The 15,463-nt window shown below is 41.2% G+C and overlaps 2 protein-coding genes across 2 annotated transcripts; one reads left to right on the forward strand and one right to left on the reverse strand.

Moving 5' to 3' along the window:
• Position 1: 1 nt before the first annotated feature.
• Positions 2-5,234, reverse strand: LOC131362172 (MOB-like protein phocein). Its single transcript, XM_058404000.1, has 8 exons — positions 5,119-5,234; positions 3,352-3,414; positions 3,118-3,218; positions 2,932-2,974; positions 2,740-2,826; positions 1,737-1,816; positions 1,455-1,566; positions 2-824 (listed from the first exon to the last, which is right to left on the reverse strand). The coding sequence occupies exons 1-8, from the start codon at positions 5,176-5,178 to the stop codon at positions 693-695; spliced, it is 678 nt and encodes a 225-aa protein (XP_058259983.1). The 5' UTR covers positions 5,179-5,234; the 3' UTR covers positions 2-692.
• A 58-nt stretch (positions 5,235-5,292) lies between these two features.
• Positions 5,293-7,859, forward strand: LOC131362173 (gamma-crystallin M2-like). Its single transcript, XM_058404001.1, has 4 exons — positions 5,293-5,593; positions 5,783-5,930; positions 6,231-6,473; positions 7,531-7,859. The coding sequence occupies exons 2-4, from the start codon at positions 5,850-5,852 to the stop codon at positions 7,804-7,806; spliced, it is 600 nt and encodes a 199-aa protein (XP_058259984.1). The 5' UTR covers positions 5,293-5,593; positions 5,783-5,849; the 3' UTR covers positions 7,807-7,859.
• Positions 7,860-15,463: the final 7,604 nt, after the last annotated feature.

The following is a 15,463-nucleotide window of genomic DNA, read 5'->3' on the forward strand; positions in this document are numbered from 1 at the left end:
GTGGCTCTGTACACTTGTTTATTAGTTATTTATTCACATACTAATGTAAATGATACAGTTTTATAGAAACCAAATGTAACCAAAAAAAAAAAAAAGAGTGGATGATCTTAGCAGTGAATTTTCTAACCTTCAGTTCAGTACGTTAGCAATAACTTAGACAAGAGTAAAGAAAACACAAGCAAAGAAAAGCAAGCAGTCGGTTAAAAACATATGGCGCATGATTATTTAGTTCATGTGCTAACCATAATTTCCCTGCTATATTATTTTTTAAAACGTTATGACACCAAAACGCCCCGGTAGTGTTGCTGTGGCTCGGCCGATGGCAAAGCCGTGTGTGTGGGGGTGGGTTTATCAGCCAGCTGATTTCTTTGAAACTTCTTAAGAATGCAAGAAATTTGGCTTTTCTAAGATCTCATGATGGAGTTTCTTGTTTGAGATGAACACAATGAAGCGAAACAATGTGTCATGTATGAGGCTGTGCCTTTATATAGGTGAGGTACTTTATGTTAGCAATACAACGTGTTAACAGAAGACCTCACTCAAAGAATCCTAACACTGCCCATGATGAATGAAGTTGGCTAGTGGCGTTATGCAAAAATGAGATCCTGTCAAAGGCAACCACTAGCGCTGATCCACAAATGTTAGCATTTTTGCATGAACGTTATATTGTGTGTGTGTGAGCGTGCATCTTCTCAGGCATCACTCTCGGCAGAGCCGGCGTTCTGGACTTCCTCCTCCAGAATGGGCACGATGAGATTGTCCTTCGACATCAGGTTATATTTCATTACAAACCGAGTAAACCGGTGACAGAGGAAGGTCTCGTCCTGGACAGACAGAATAAAAGAAAGAAAATTCATTGAAATTTTTTTTAAACTTAATCCACAAAGGGCCACATGACTGCAGGACAAGCTGATTTCACCCAGATTTATTAATACAACATTTAGTCTGCTGTTTGACATTGACCCGTGGATATTGATGTAGAATTTTGTAGAAGCATTGCTGCATTTACAAGCAAGCTAAACCTTAATGCTTCAGCTTCATACCAAGACATTTTGGACAATTCCATGCTCATCCATGTCTTTATCGACCTTGCTTTGTGCACTGGTGTGCAGTCATGTTGGAACAGGAAGGGGTCATCCCCAAACTGTTCCCACAAAGTTGGGAGCATGCAATTGTCCAAAATATCTTAGTATAAAGCTGAAACATTGAGAGTTCCTTTCACTGTAACTAAGGGGCCGAGCCCAACCCCTGAATTCAATGATTTGGAGAGGTGTCCCAAAACTTTTGACAATATAGTGTGTGTATGTAGTAAGAATGTTTTGTTTCCTCTCAAATATTCAAGGTTTACTAGATGCACATAAAAATCCATTTTGGTATTACAATTTATATTTGAATATATATTACCCTAGGGCAGTAATCCCTGTTCAGTGAAAAGGTAAAGCTGCTCAGCTCACCTCATACTTGTCGAATATCTGGCGGTGGTGAAAGTAAGCGTGGGAGAATATCCTGTAGATGCGGCGGCAGACCGATCCCAGTTTGGCCACAGATGACTCCTTTATGCTCACCCTGAAACATGAAACGTTGCCATTCTGTTCTCAATCATTTAGTTCAGGTCAAGAGAATAAGAAGACAAATACGAATAATAACAATGAGAAGTATACATGCTAAAACAAGTACTCATAGAGGTCTCATTAATATTCTGTATTGAAATGATGTGTTGCTGTTTAAATGCTCACCGGCTGGGAAAATACTTGTTACTGTTCAGAAGACAGGCGGCTCCGTCCAACGTGTGTCTCGTGTAGTCGATTGCAGGACACTGTAGATACAAACACAAGATACTGTCAGACACTTTCCAGCTGGACAATGCTAATTGTGTGAGATATGTCATCGCTCTCTCGTGCCCCCTTATTATCATTGACAACAGACGGTTACTAAGGATCTTATAGGATAGAAAACAACTGAAAAGGAAACAGATTTGAGGATACAAATCACATTTAAATCTACTAAATTATGCATCAGTGACCAAAATACCCTATATTGTCATGTTTTGGGACACCCCTCCAAATCATCGAGTTCAGGTGTTGTTTATCAGCGGTTGGGCTCGGCCCCTTAGTTCCAGTGAAAAGAACTCTTAATGCTTCAGCTTTATACCAAGACATTTTGGACAATTTCATGCTTTGTGGGAACAGTTTGGGGATGACCCCCTTCCTGTTCCAACATGACTGCACACCAGTACACAAAGCAAGCTCCATAAAGACATGGATGAAAGAGTTTGGTGTGGATGAACTTGACTAGCCTGCACAGAGTCCTGACCTCAACCCCATAGAACACCTTTGGGATGAATTAGAGCGGAGACTGTGAGTCAGACCTTCTCGTCCAACATCAGTGCCTGACCTCACAAATGCACTTCTAGTGGAACGGTCAAAAATTCCCATAAACACACTCCTAAACCTTGTGGAAAGCCTTCCCAGAAGAGTTGAAGCTGTTATAACGGCAAAGGGCAGGCCAACTCCATATTACATTCATGTGCATGTAAAGACAGACGTCCCAAAACTTTTGGCAATATAGTTTATTTATTCTAGCTTTAGAAGCTTTCGTTATCACCTTCTGTGGTTTATATGATATTAATACAGTTGGATCACAATGTCTGATACGTAACAATGAAAAAAAAAATATATAAATCTTATGAGAGATCAGAATTTGATTAAAATGTCTAAAGGAATTTGACGCATGCCTTACCTCTTTAGGGGTTTTATGTGCAGCACACAGAAAGATCCACTGCTCTGTAGCGGTCATCTGTGTACATGTGTCAGGTTGGCATTCTCCCTGAATGAATGGACACACACAACAGAGAAGTTTTTAAGCTCTTTTTCTGCAACTAAATTCCATCATGACATTTAAAGTGTACAGCCGTGTGTGAAGGATTTTTACCTGTAATTTAACAGCAAGGCCATTCAGTTCCAGACAAAACTGTCTATAATGAATAGAACACAATGAAATCAGGACATACAGCCACAAATTCAGTCAGTTTCTACACTGCCATATACAATTAATCTGTGATCAGAAAGAAGTCGGTGCTAAAAACCATAGAAAGCCCTTAGAAAGAGATCAGCGTACCTCAGGTGCTCGTATTTCCAAACGCCCTCGTCCTGGCCCTCGGGAGGTTCCAGGATCTTGTCGATGTTGGCGCAGTCTGAGCGGATGTTCTGCTGGATGTACTGCAGAGAAAGAGAGATTTTGTTCATTTTTCACAATGACTCCAGTTCAGAATTTCAATATTTTATGTCCTTATGTATTTCTCGGTTTATGCCTCATACAGGTTTGAGCGAACATTTAAAGCATAATGCTCACCTGCTGCACTGCCAGAGTGCTGTCCATCTCCTCAAATGACTCATCAGGCCAACTGTAAAAATCCTGCCAACAAATCCATAGTTACTTACACTGATCAGGCATAACATTATGAGCAGTGACAGGTGAAGTGAATAACACTGATTATCTCCTCATCATGGCTCCTTTTAGTGGGTGGGATATATTAGGCAGCAAGTGAACATTTTGTCTTCAAAGTTGATGTGTTAGAAGCAGGAAAAACGGGCAAGCGTAAGGATGTGAGCGAGTTTGACAAGGACCAAATTGTGATGGCTAGACCACTGGATCAGAGCATCTTCAAAACTGCAGCTCTTGTGGGGTGTTCCCGGTCTGTAGTGGTCAGTATCTATCAAAAGTGGCCCAAGGAAGGAACAGTGGTGAACCGGCCACAGGGTCATGGGCGGCCAAGGCTCATTGATGCACGTGGGAAGCCAGACAATTATCCATTTCTGAGTAGGTAAAATCTCTCTTTCAGTTTATAATGACAATGCAATGACAAATACTGACAGTAGGTCTCATTTATCAAGCTGGACACCAATTTGTGCATTCGTTCACAAATCACCCATATGAGAGTTTACACTAAAGTTTATATTTGTGAAAATCCTGTAAATTGGGGGGGGGATATTCTAGTTCACTAAAAGAAATTTTGTGAAAAACGGTTGTTTTATATCATTTGCATTAATCACAGCACTAATAACCACATAAAATTAAAATAAGTAAAAAGAAACATTCAATTTCATGGACAAAAATAAATCTCACCATAAAAACAGAGGCACATAGGCCTTTAATATTGTTATAATATATTTCTCTTGGCATAGCAGGGAGTTCCATGTCTGTCTTTCAGCCTTTACCCCTCATCACTCACTTCTTGCTCACAGCTGTCTGGGCTTTTGACCTTATATGGAGTTCTGTGGGCGTCGCCATATGCAAATGAGCTCTGCTGGGAACACCCTGGTCATCGTACGCATGCGCGTACAAAACTTTTGCAAATCTGGCGTAAATATTTAGTTCAGCTTGTTTTAATCAAATGGGGACAACTATATGAAATTTTATAGAAAAACCTCCAAATTCTAAGAAATTATAATTAGTACATTTGGTCTCGTTTTCATGCCGTGAAAACAAACAAACAAATAAACCATAACATGTTAAAGAGCAGACATAACTGAGTTATTTTATTTATTTGTTTAATATAAAATAATTAACTTCATTTTGTAATGTTGTATCAGCTACATGAACACGATCACGAGGCAGTTAGTGACAACTACAGGTTACAGACATGACACACAGCTAGGTGGCTAACATTAGCCATATAGCTCACTAACACTAGCTTTCTTCCCAAACGTCCTTAAGACAATGTAAGCACTAATCACACGTAAAACTAATGAACTAAAACTGCTCCGGTCAAAGGTCCAGCTCCAGCTGACCACTGTATCTACAAATAGCCAAGCGTCTAGACGGTGAAAATTCACCCCACCTATTTTCCTCATCAAACCCCGCCTCCGCTCAGCTCGGATTGGTTTAAATTTCACATCTCGCCTTCTGATTGGACCAGCTAGGTAGGTCGGAATACGGGTGTGAAAAGGAAAAGAATAACAGGGTGTCCGCTGTTCAGAAGAAGCTAGTTAGCCCACTTAGCTATCTGGCTTTTCGTCAACGCAACGTTGTTGTTTTTCCCGATCTCCACATACCGTATGTTTTATTTAGCGCGTCTGTCGTCACATATGTAAGCATTTACCACACACACTGCAGTACCTTCGCCTTAGTTCCTGGACGGTTCCTCCTCAGGACTGCTGTACCCTCCGCCATGACCATCTCGGCAACGCCAAGGAAGTGACGCACTCGCGTTTACTTCCGCGTTCCATCTCCTGCTGCATGGTTTTGGTTCAATAGAGATTTGTAGAAATGGAAACAAAAATAATTCCATATGAAACATTATTATATAATCAACAAACATATCAGTTGAAATAGTGTAGAATTGAAATAGCACAGAAAACACTTAAGATATATGTTGTTATAGGATAAAAATCTGTATGTATGTATTTGTGTATTCTGTATGTAATAACAGTAATATTAGTAAGTGACTCTTCTATATCTCTGCTCACATCTTTAGATAAATAGAAGAGAGTCTTTGGCGCATAAATTCCTTGCTTCATGGAGCTTGTCTAACTCACACAGACACCTACGCTCACTCGGACCCGTGCCCAATTTCTGGAAACAGGGCCTCATAGTTGAGTAATAATGATGACTTAAAGCTTTCTCAGCTGTAAACACCAAGCCCTTTTGATAGTGGATTATCAGATAAAAGCCTGTTTGATAGATGCTGAAAATAAAAAAGGGGGGAGTGAGCAAGCAATGTGCAGCTGTGTGCCATTTGGGTTGATGATTCAGGACTTTTTTTCTCTATGGCCTGGATCAGAATCTTGGCAGCATCTCAAAAATGGCAAATCCAGTCACAACAACAAAACTGTTGATCCTACAAGCCCATGGCGGCGGTTTATAAAACGGACGAGGCCGACCTTGCTTCACCCGAGGAAAGACTGCACCCCGCAATCAGGATGAGTAAGGTGAGGAAACAGGAGACAGAACAGCTGTAAACATCAGGATTATCATGTGAGAGGGTTAAAAAAATTTTTACAGAAAGATTATTGTTAACTAGCAAAGCATTAAACACGCTCTTGCTCTCACACCATTCTTGGCTGTGCAATGCTTTTAAAAATCCTCAACCTTGATTACATTTGGGTGTAGAGTCTAACAATTGATTATTAAGAATGTTAAAATGGATACTACATTGAGTATTGCGCAATTAACAACAAATCTCTGATGCACTGGGATCGTTACTCATACAATGTTTTTTCTCATTACAGATCATATTTTACGAGGATAAGAACTTTCAGGGCCGCTCATATGAGTGCGAGACCGATTGCCCAGACATGCAGCCCCACTTCACGCGCTGCAACTCTGTTCGAGTGGTCAGCGGATGCTGGGTTCTGTACGAGAAACCCAATTACACGGGATACCAGTACGTACTGACCCGTGGGGAATATCCCGAATACCAACGCTGGATGGGCTACAACGACTCAGTCCGTTCTTGCAGGACCTTCTCTTATGTAAGCGTGTGTTCATGCGTGTTGTTAAGTTTACAGTGCATGTGCTACTTAGCAAGATAAACGAGACTCTTTTATTAGTATAGTATTTCTGCAGTGTGGGACTGAAAAACCTAAAGCTGTACCTTTTGCACCGTTGATGTTTTTCTTCCACTAGGGGAAAGTGAAGGCAGTGAACCTGGAACGTTAATTTAAATATAAATAATCGGACTGTTGTACTTTAGATCAGATTCAAAGTCAGCTAAGTCTCTTTGCCTTGACTAAGAAATCCTTGACAGTATATTATACAGTTTAATATATTATTTCCATGATTGTGTTTGTAATTCATTTAGCTTGTTATTTGATGAAAAAAAAGTTGAAAATGTCAAATTATTATTATTATTTTAATAGATAGATAGATAGATAGATAGATAGATAGATAGATAGATAGATAGATAGATAGATACTTTATTCATCCTAATGGGAAATTTACAACTTCCAGCAGTATCCACAAATATATTAATAAAATAATAAATAAATTTAAATTATAAATATGAATATTATAAAATAATAAATAAATGTATTTATATATAAATAAATACTAGAATTTAAGGGTACAAAATCTAACAAAAAATATAACAAATAAAATATAATAAAATAAGAATACTAGAAATTTAAAGGTACCAGAAATAATAAGGTAATGTGCAAAAACAGGTATGTGCAAAATAAATAAGAGATTTTTGGGTATTGAAACTTTTGCATTAGGTTTAGGTATAAATATAAATCTATTTATTTTAACTTCAATGGAAGCTGTACTTCACCTTTTTTTTATTTTACTACCTTATCAGGTACTAGTTATCAGAATAATGGGTCTATTAAATATAAACCAGTGTATTAGGGAAATATGCAAATTATGTAGATTGTGATCCAACACTGAAAAAGCAGAATACTTTCATTAAGGTCCTGAGATTTGGCTGTAGGTATGAAATAACTCTATTCACTCTGATGTGAAAGTCAATAATAACTATCTTGCATTAGAGCGTAAGATCCCTTTCTTTTTCCATTGCATTTCCTGCTCCAGAACCGCGGAGGGCAGTACTGTATGCGCATCTACGAGCGTCCTGACTTCCAGGGCCAGATGATGGAGTTCAGCGACGACTGCGAGTCCGTGCAAGAGCGTTTCCGCCACAAGGACATCTACTCCTGCAAAGTGATGGACGGCTACTGGACCCTGTACGAGCATCCCAGCTACAGGGGGCGCCAATACTTCATGTCTCCTGGCGAGTACAGGAAGTTCAGCGACTGGGGTGCGGCGTGCGCCACCACCGGCTCCTTCCGCAGGATAACTGAGTTTTAAATGACCAGAGGTCATTTCTGTCCATGTACTAAAACTTCAATAAAAGAGTAGAAATAAGAGCAACAGGACTTGTTTGTGTTTGTGTATGAAAGAAACAGATGTCCAGTCAGTCTCAAGGTGACTTTAGGAGCAGGGTTATATAAAATATATATGAAACCAAATCTCCCCCCAATTTGTGCCCCATTCCACAACATGAAGCGGCTGAACTTCCCAGTGAAGCCTGTGCACTCATACAAGGAACATCCCTCAAACCCACACATACAATACCGGCATGTATCCCTGCTGCTTTGCATATTTAAGTTGTCTTTATTAGTCACATATACATAACCGGGTGCCAATACTTTTGGAAGCAACTACACTAGGGCTGGAAGTCTGTTATTACAGTGTGTGTATCCTCAGATTTGTGTGTTTATGTGTTTGTGTGTGTATGTGCATGTGTGTGTATATGGTTGTGTGAATGGGTATATGTTTGTGTGAGAGAGTGTGTATATGTTTGTGTGTGTGTGTTTACATGTTTGTGTGTGTATATCCTGAGATTTGTGTGTCTGTGTGTCTGTGTGTGTGTGTCCTGAGATTTGTGTGTTTATGTATTTGTGTGTGTGTGTGTGTGGGTGCATATATGTTTGTGTGTGTATGTGCATGTGTGTGTATGTGTTTGTGTGAGAGAGAGAGAGTGTGTATGTGTGTGTGTGTGTGTGTGTGTCTATGTGTATGTGTTTTTTGTTTGTGTGGGTGTGTGTGTATGTGTGGGTGCATATATGTTTGTGTGTGTGTATGTGCATGTGTGTGTATATGTTTGTGTGTATGTGTATATCCTGAGATTTGTGTGTATGTGTGTCTGTGTGTATGTGTGTCTGTGTTTTTTTGTTTGTGTGTTGGTGTGTGTGTGTATCCTGAGATTTGTGTGTTTATGTATTTGTGTGTGTATATGGTTGTGTGAGTGGGTATATGTTTGTGTGTGTGTGTGTTTGTGTGAGAGAGAGTGTGTATATGTTTGTGTGTGTATATCCTGAGATTTGTGTGTATGTGTGTCTGTGTGTGTGTATCCTGAGATTTGTGTGTATGTGTGTCTGTGTGTGTGTATCCTGAGATTTGTGTGTTTATGTATTTGTGTGTGTGTGTGTGTGTCTATGTGTATGTGTTTTTTGTTTGTTTGTGTGTGTGTGTGTATGTGTGGGTGCATATATGTTTGTGTGTGTGTATGTGCATGTGTGTATGTGTTTCTGTGAGAGAGAGTGTGTATATGTTTGTGTGTATGTGTATATCCTGAGATTTGTTTGTATGTGTATGTGTGTCTGTGTTTTTTTGTTTGTGTGTTGGTGTGTGTGTGTATCCTGAGATTTGTGTGTTTATGTATTTGTGTGTGTATGTGCATGTGTGTGTATATGGTTGTGTGAGTGGGTATATGTTTGTGTGTGTGTGTGTGTTTGTGTGAGAGAGAGTGTGTATATGTTTGTGTGTGTGTGTGTTTGTGTGAGAGAGTGTGTATATGTTTGTGTGTGTGTATATGTTTGTGTGTGTATATCCTGAGATTTGTGTGTCTGTGTGTGTCTGTGTGTGTGTATCCTGAGATTTGTGTGTTTATGTATTTGTGTGTATGTGTGTGTGTGTGTGTGTGTCTATGTGTATGTGTTTTTTGTTTGTTTGTGTGTGTGTATGTGTGGGTGCATATATGTTTGTGTGTGTGTATGTGCATGTGTGTATGTGTTTCTGTGAGAGAGAGTGTGTATATGTTTGTGTGTATGTGTATATCCTGAGATTTGTTTGTATGTGTATGTGTGTCTGTGTTTTTTTGTTTGTGTGTTGGTGTGTGTGTGTATCCTGAGATTTGTGTGTTTATGTATTTGTGTGTGTATGTGCATGTGTATATGGTTGTGTGAGTGGGTATATGTTTGTGTGTGTGTGTGTGTGTGTGTTTGTGTGAGAGAGAGTGTGTATATGTTTGTGTGTGTGTGTTTGTGTGAGAGAGTGTGTATATGTTTGTGTGTGTGTGTATATGTTTGTGTGTGTATATCCTGAGATTTGTGTGTATGTGTGTGTCTGTGTGTGTATCCTGAGATTTGTGTGTTTATGTATTTGTGTGTGTATGTGCATGTGTGTGTATATGGTTGTGTGAGTGGGTATATGTTTGTGTGTGTTTGTGTGAGAGAGAGTGTGTATATGTTTGTGTGTGTATATCCTGAGATTTGTGTGTATGTGTGTGTCTGTGTGTGTGTATCCTGAGATTTGTGTGTTTATGTATTTGTGTGTGTGTGTCTGTGTGTGTGTATCCTGAGATTTGTGTGTTTATGTATTTGTGTGTGTGTGTCTGTGTGTGTGTATCCTGAGATTTGTGTGTTTATGTATTTGTGTGTGTGTGTCTGTGTGTGTGTATCCTGAGATTTGTGTGTTTATGTATTTGTGTGTGTGTGTGTGTGTATGTGTGGGTGCATATACACTATATTGCCAAAAGTATTTGCTCACCTGCCTTGACTCGCATATGAACTTAAGTGACATCCCATTCCTAATCCATAGGGTTCAATATGACGTCGGTCCACCCTTTGCAGCTATAACAGCTTCAACTCTTCTGGGAAGGCTGTCCACAAGGTTAAGGAGTGTGTTTATGGGAATTTTTGACCATTCTTCCAGAAGCGCATTTGTGAGGTCACACACCGATGTTGGACGAGAAGGCCTGGCTCTCAGTCTCCGCTCTAATTCATCCCAAAGGTGTTCTATCGGGTTGAGGTCAGGACTCTGTGCAGGCCAGTCAAGTTCCTCCACACCAGACTCTGTCATCCATGTCTTTATGGACCTTGCTTTGGTCACTGGTGCACAGTCATGTTGGAAGAGGAAGGGGCCAGCTCCAAACTGTTCCCACAAAGTTGGGAGCATGGAATTGTCCAAAATGTCTTGGTATGCTGAAGCATTCAGAGTTCCTTTCACTGGAACTAAGGGGCCAAGCCCAGCTCCTGAAAAACAACCCCACACCATACCCCCCCCCCCCCCCCCCCCACCAAACTTTACACTTGGCACAATGCAGTCAGACAAGTACCGTTCTCCTGGCAACCGCCAAACCCAGACTCGTCCATCAGATTGCCAGATGGAGAAGCGCGATTCGTCACTCCAGAGAACGCGTCTCCACTGCTCTAGAGTCCAGTGGCAGCGTGCTTTACACCACTGCATCCGACGCTTTGCATTGCACTTGGTGATGTATGGCTTGGATGCAGCTGCTCGGCCATGGAAACCCATTCCATGAAGCTCTCTGCGCACTGTTCTTGAGCTAATCTGAAGGCCACATGAAGTTTGGAGGTCTGTAGCGATTGACTCTGCAGAAAGTTGGTGACCTCTTCGCACTATGCGCCTCAGCATCCGCTGACCCCGCTCCGTCAGTTTACATGGCCTACCACTTCGTGGCTGAGTTGCTGTCGTTCCCAAACACTTCCACGTTCTTATAATACAGCTGACAGTTGACTGTGGAATATTTAGGAGCGAGGAAATTTCACGACTGGATTTGTTGCACAGGTGGCATCCTATCACAGTTCCACGCTGGAATTCACTGAGCTCCTGAGAGCGACCCATTCTTTCACAAATGTTTGTAAAAACAGTCTGCATGCCTAGATGCTTGATTTTATACACCTGTGGCCATGGCAGTGATTGGAACACCTGATTCTGATTATTTGGATGGGTGAGCGAATACTTTTGGCAATATAGTGTATGTTTGTGTGAGAGAGAGAGTGTGTATATGTGTGTGTGTGTATGTGTGTGTGTATATCCTGAGATTTGTGTGTATGTGTGTGTCTGTGTGTGTGTATCCTGAGATTTGTGTGTTTATGTATTTGTGTGTGTGTGTGTGTATGTGTGGGTGCATATATGTTTGTGTGAGAGAGAGAGTGTGTATATGTGTGTGTGTGTGTGTGTGTGTATATCCTGAGATTTGTGTGTATGTGTGTGTGTCTATGTGTATGTGTTTTTTGTTTGGGTGTGCGTGTGTGGGTGTGTGGGTGTGTGTATGTGTGGGTGTATATTCAAGATTCAAGATTCAAGAAGCTTTATTGTCATTTCAACCACATATAGCTGACGCAGTACATAGTGAAATGAAACAACGTTTCTCCGGGACCTGGTGCTACAGAAACATACAACAGCAAAGAGTTCAACACAAAACAACACCACAGAGCTAGGACAGAAGTTTGTCTTAGCCACGTAAAGTGCACAGTGTGCAGCTAGGTGCAAACAGAGCATAGACAAGACAGTGCAAAAGACAATAAATACAAGAAAGACAACACAAAAGAACACAGGACACTTAGCGCCGAAAAGAAAGAAAAGAACATGTGTAATGAAATATAAGTGAAGTAAAATAAGATCAAATGAAATGATGTAAAAAAAAATATTGTGCAAAAGTACAACAGCAGCGGTTGAGGTAGTGCAAATAGAAATAAACATAAATCTAACTATAGCAGCGGAGGTAGAGGTAGTGTAATAAGTAATGAACAATATAAATTATGTGTGCGTGTGTGTGTGCGTCCACACAGTCAAGAGAGAGAGTGTGTGTGTATATGTGTGTGAGAGAGACAGAGAGTTGTATACAGTTCAGTCCTGAGTGAGAGTGCGTGTGTGTGTGTGTGTGTGTGTGTGTGTGAGAGAGAGTGTAGAACAGTTCAGTCCAGGGCGTTGAGGAGCCTGATGGCTTGAGGAAAGAACCTGTTACACAGTCTGTTACACACCTCTTTCCAGTTGGCAGGAGGGTGAAGAGTGTGTGTGAGGGGTGTGTGGGGTCAGCCACAATGCTGTTAGCTTTGCGGATGCAGCGTGCGGTGTAAATGTCCGTGACAGAGGGGAGAGAGACTCCAATGATCTTTTCAGCTGTCCTCACTATCCGCTGAAGGGTCTTGTGATCCGAGACGGTGCAGTTCCCAAACCAGGCAGTGATGCAGCTGCTCAGGACGCTCTCGATGGTCCCTCTGTAGAACACAGTCAGGATGAGGGAAGGGAGATGGGCTTTCCTCAGCCTCCTCAGGAAGTAGAGGCACTGCTGGGCTTTCTTGGTGATGGAGCTGGTGTTGAGTGACCAGGTGAAGTTCTCCGCCAGATGGACACCAAGGAATTTGGTGCTCTTGACGATCTCCACCGAGGATCCGTCGATGAACAGCGGAGAATGGTCACTCTGTGACTCTGTGACAATGCTCTCCTGAAGTCAACAACCATCTCTTTAGTCTTGTCGACGTTCAGGGAGAGGTTGTTGGCTCTGCACCAGGCTGTTAGATACTGCACCTCCTCTCTGTATGCTGACTCGTCGTTCTTACTGATGAGACCCACCACGGTCGTGTCATCGGCGAACTTGACGATGTGGTTGGAGCTGTGCATTGCTGCACAGTCGTGAGTCAGCAGAGTGAACAGCAATGGACTGAGCACACAGCCCTGCGGAGCTCCAGTGCTCAGTGTGGTATATGTTTGTGTGTGTATGTGCATGTGTGTATGTGTTTGTGTGAGAGAGAGAATGTATATGTTTGTGTGTATGTGTATATCCTGAGATTTGTGTGTATGTGTGTCTGTGTGTATGTGTGTCTGTGTATGTGTTTTTTTGTTTGTGTGTTGTGTGTGTGTATCCTGAGATTTGTGTGTTTATGTATTTGTGTGTGTGTGTGTTTTTGTGTGTTCAAGTCTGTGTGTGTGTGTATGTGTGTTTGTGTTTGTGTGTGCAAGTTTGTGTGTGTGTGCGTGTGTGAGTGTGTGTATCCTTAGATTTGTCTGTTTATCTGGACATTTAACTGAACACACACTGGGAGCAGAGTGAGTGAGCATGCGGAATGATTCACTGCACATTCTCCATGTCAGCAAATCTCTCTGCCTTTTCACAACACACACACACACACACACAGCCAAAAGACTCCATGCTAATAATGATAAATGATGTGATAATGAGCCTGGCACTCTTACCACACAGTAATAATAATAATAATAATAACAATAATCATCAGCTTAATGAACCTGTTCAGCAGCACTCAGCTCATCACAGACAATTACGAGTGAGTCATAATCATCAAAACCAACAGCAATGATGTTATGAGGAACAATCAAGGCCTTTTTTAGAGCTAGACATCATGTAACTTTACACGTTAGTGTTAAAGTGTGTGTTTTATTTGTACAGAAATATGCCAGTCAAGGGTAGTACGGTGGCTCAGCGGTTAGCACTGTTGCCTCACAGCAAGAAGGGCCCTGGTGTGAATCCCGGGTTTGAACGCGTGGCGTTTGCATGTTCTCCCTGTGCCTGTGTGGGTTTACTCTGGGTACTCCAGTTTCCTCCCACAGTCCAAAAACATTGGTAATTCTAAATTGCCCATGTGTGTGGTTGTCTGTCTATTTGTGATGGACTGGTGACCTGTCCAGGGTGTACTCCTGCCTTTTGCCCAATGTGTGCTGGGATAGGCTCCAGCAGATCCCTGTGACCCTAATTAGGAATAAAATGGATGGATGGATATTCCAGTCACATCAGAAAAGATCCCAGTGTATCACTGAACAGAAATGCTTGATCTTTTCCAAATCATGAATTGTTATAATGGTGCTGTAAATACAGATGTTGCTGATGTTGATCAGTTGAATCACACTGAAAACCAATCTGGAAAACCTCTTAAGACAAAGCAGATTAAACAAACCCAGAGTTCTTATCCTTTCATTACGCAACATTAGACTCGTCTGTAGTAAAAAAAAAATGGAGTGGTTTGTTTATCTGAAAAGAAGCTCTGAAATGATCACCAGGGTATTTGAATGATGTGCGTTCATTACAACACACACACACACACACACACAGTAAAAAATTACTCCACCAAAATTCTTACAGATGTTGTACAATATCTGCTATGATATCAGGGTTTCTGTATCCTGTCATGGATATGTGATCCATCTGGAGTTCATTTGTGAATGATGACGTAGAAAAGTATCCCTGAGTTACAGAGTACTAACTACTTAGTCCTGGGGATGTGGTGAAGGTGTTGGATTATTGATGGGAAAGTTGTTGAAGAGTTTGAATCCCTGATTCACTAAAAGCTGCAGCTGTGGGGCCCCTGATCAAGGCCCTTAACTCTAAATCTTCTCTCAATCAAATCAATTCTAATTACTAATAATTAATGAGTATCGAAGTGATTTCGTCCAAATCAAACCAAGTAACAGGAAAGGTGTAAAAGTTTATTGCTTTCTACAAATTGCATGATAAGATATGTTTTAATATAAATTATTTGTTGAGACATAAAATGCATTTGAAGATGCACTATATTGCCAAACGTTTGGGGATTCAGGGGGTTTGGGCTCGGCCCCTTAGTTTCAGTGAAAGCTTAATGCTTCAGCTTTATACCAAGACATTTTGGACAATTTCATGCTTTGTGGGAACAGTTTGGGGATGACCCCTTCCTGTTCCAACATGACTGCACAACAGTGTACAAAACAAGGTCCATAAAGACATGGATGAGTGAGTTTGCTGTGGAGGAACTTGACTGGCCTGCACAGAGTCCTGATAGAACACCTTTGGGATGAATTAGAGATTGGGAGACTGCAACCTCCTCGTCCAACATCAGTGCCTGACCTCACAAATGCACTTCTAGAGGAATTCCCATAAACACACTCCTAAACCTTGTGGAAAGCCTTCCCAGAAGAGTTAAAGCTGTTATAGCTGCAAAAGGGGTGGAGC

Source organism: Hemibagrus wyckioides, linkage group LG11 (assembly GCF_019097595.1).
Source record: "Hemibagrus wyckioides isolate EC202008001 linkage group LG11, SWU_Hwy_1.0, whole genome shotgun sequence".
Taxonomy (NCBI): domain Eukaryota; kingdom Metazoa; phylum Chordata; class Actinopteri; order Siluriformes; family Bagridae; genus Hemibagrus; species Hemibagrus wyckioides.

Coding starts and splice junctions, on each gene's coding strand:
- LOC131362172 (XM_058404000.1), bottom strand. CDS start 5,178: ATGGTCATGGCGGAGGGTACAGCAGTCCTGAGGAGGAACCGTCCAGGA. Junction 2,975..3,117: donor TGGAAATACGAGCACCTGAG/GTACGCTGATCT, acceptor TATTCATTATAG/ACAGTTTTGTCTGGAACTGA. Junction 1,567..1,736: donor AACAAGTATTTTCCCAGCCG/GTGAGCATTTAA, acceptor TTCATGTTTCAG/GGTGAGCATAAAGGAGTCAT.
- LOC131362173 (XM_058404001.1), top strand. CDS start 5,850: ATGGCGGCGGTTTATAAAACGGACGAGGCCGACCTTGCTTCACCCGAG. Junction 5,931..6,230: donor CCGCAATCAGGATGAGTAAG/GTGAGGAAACAG, acceptor TTCTCATTACAG/ATCATATTTTACGAGGATAA. Junction 6,474..7,530: donor CTTGCAGGACCTTCTCTTAT/GTAAGCGTGTGT, acceptor TTCCTGCTCCAG/AACCGCGGAGGGCAGTACTG.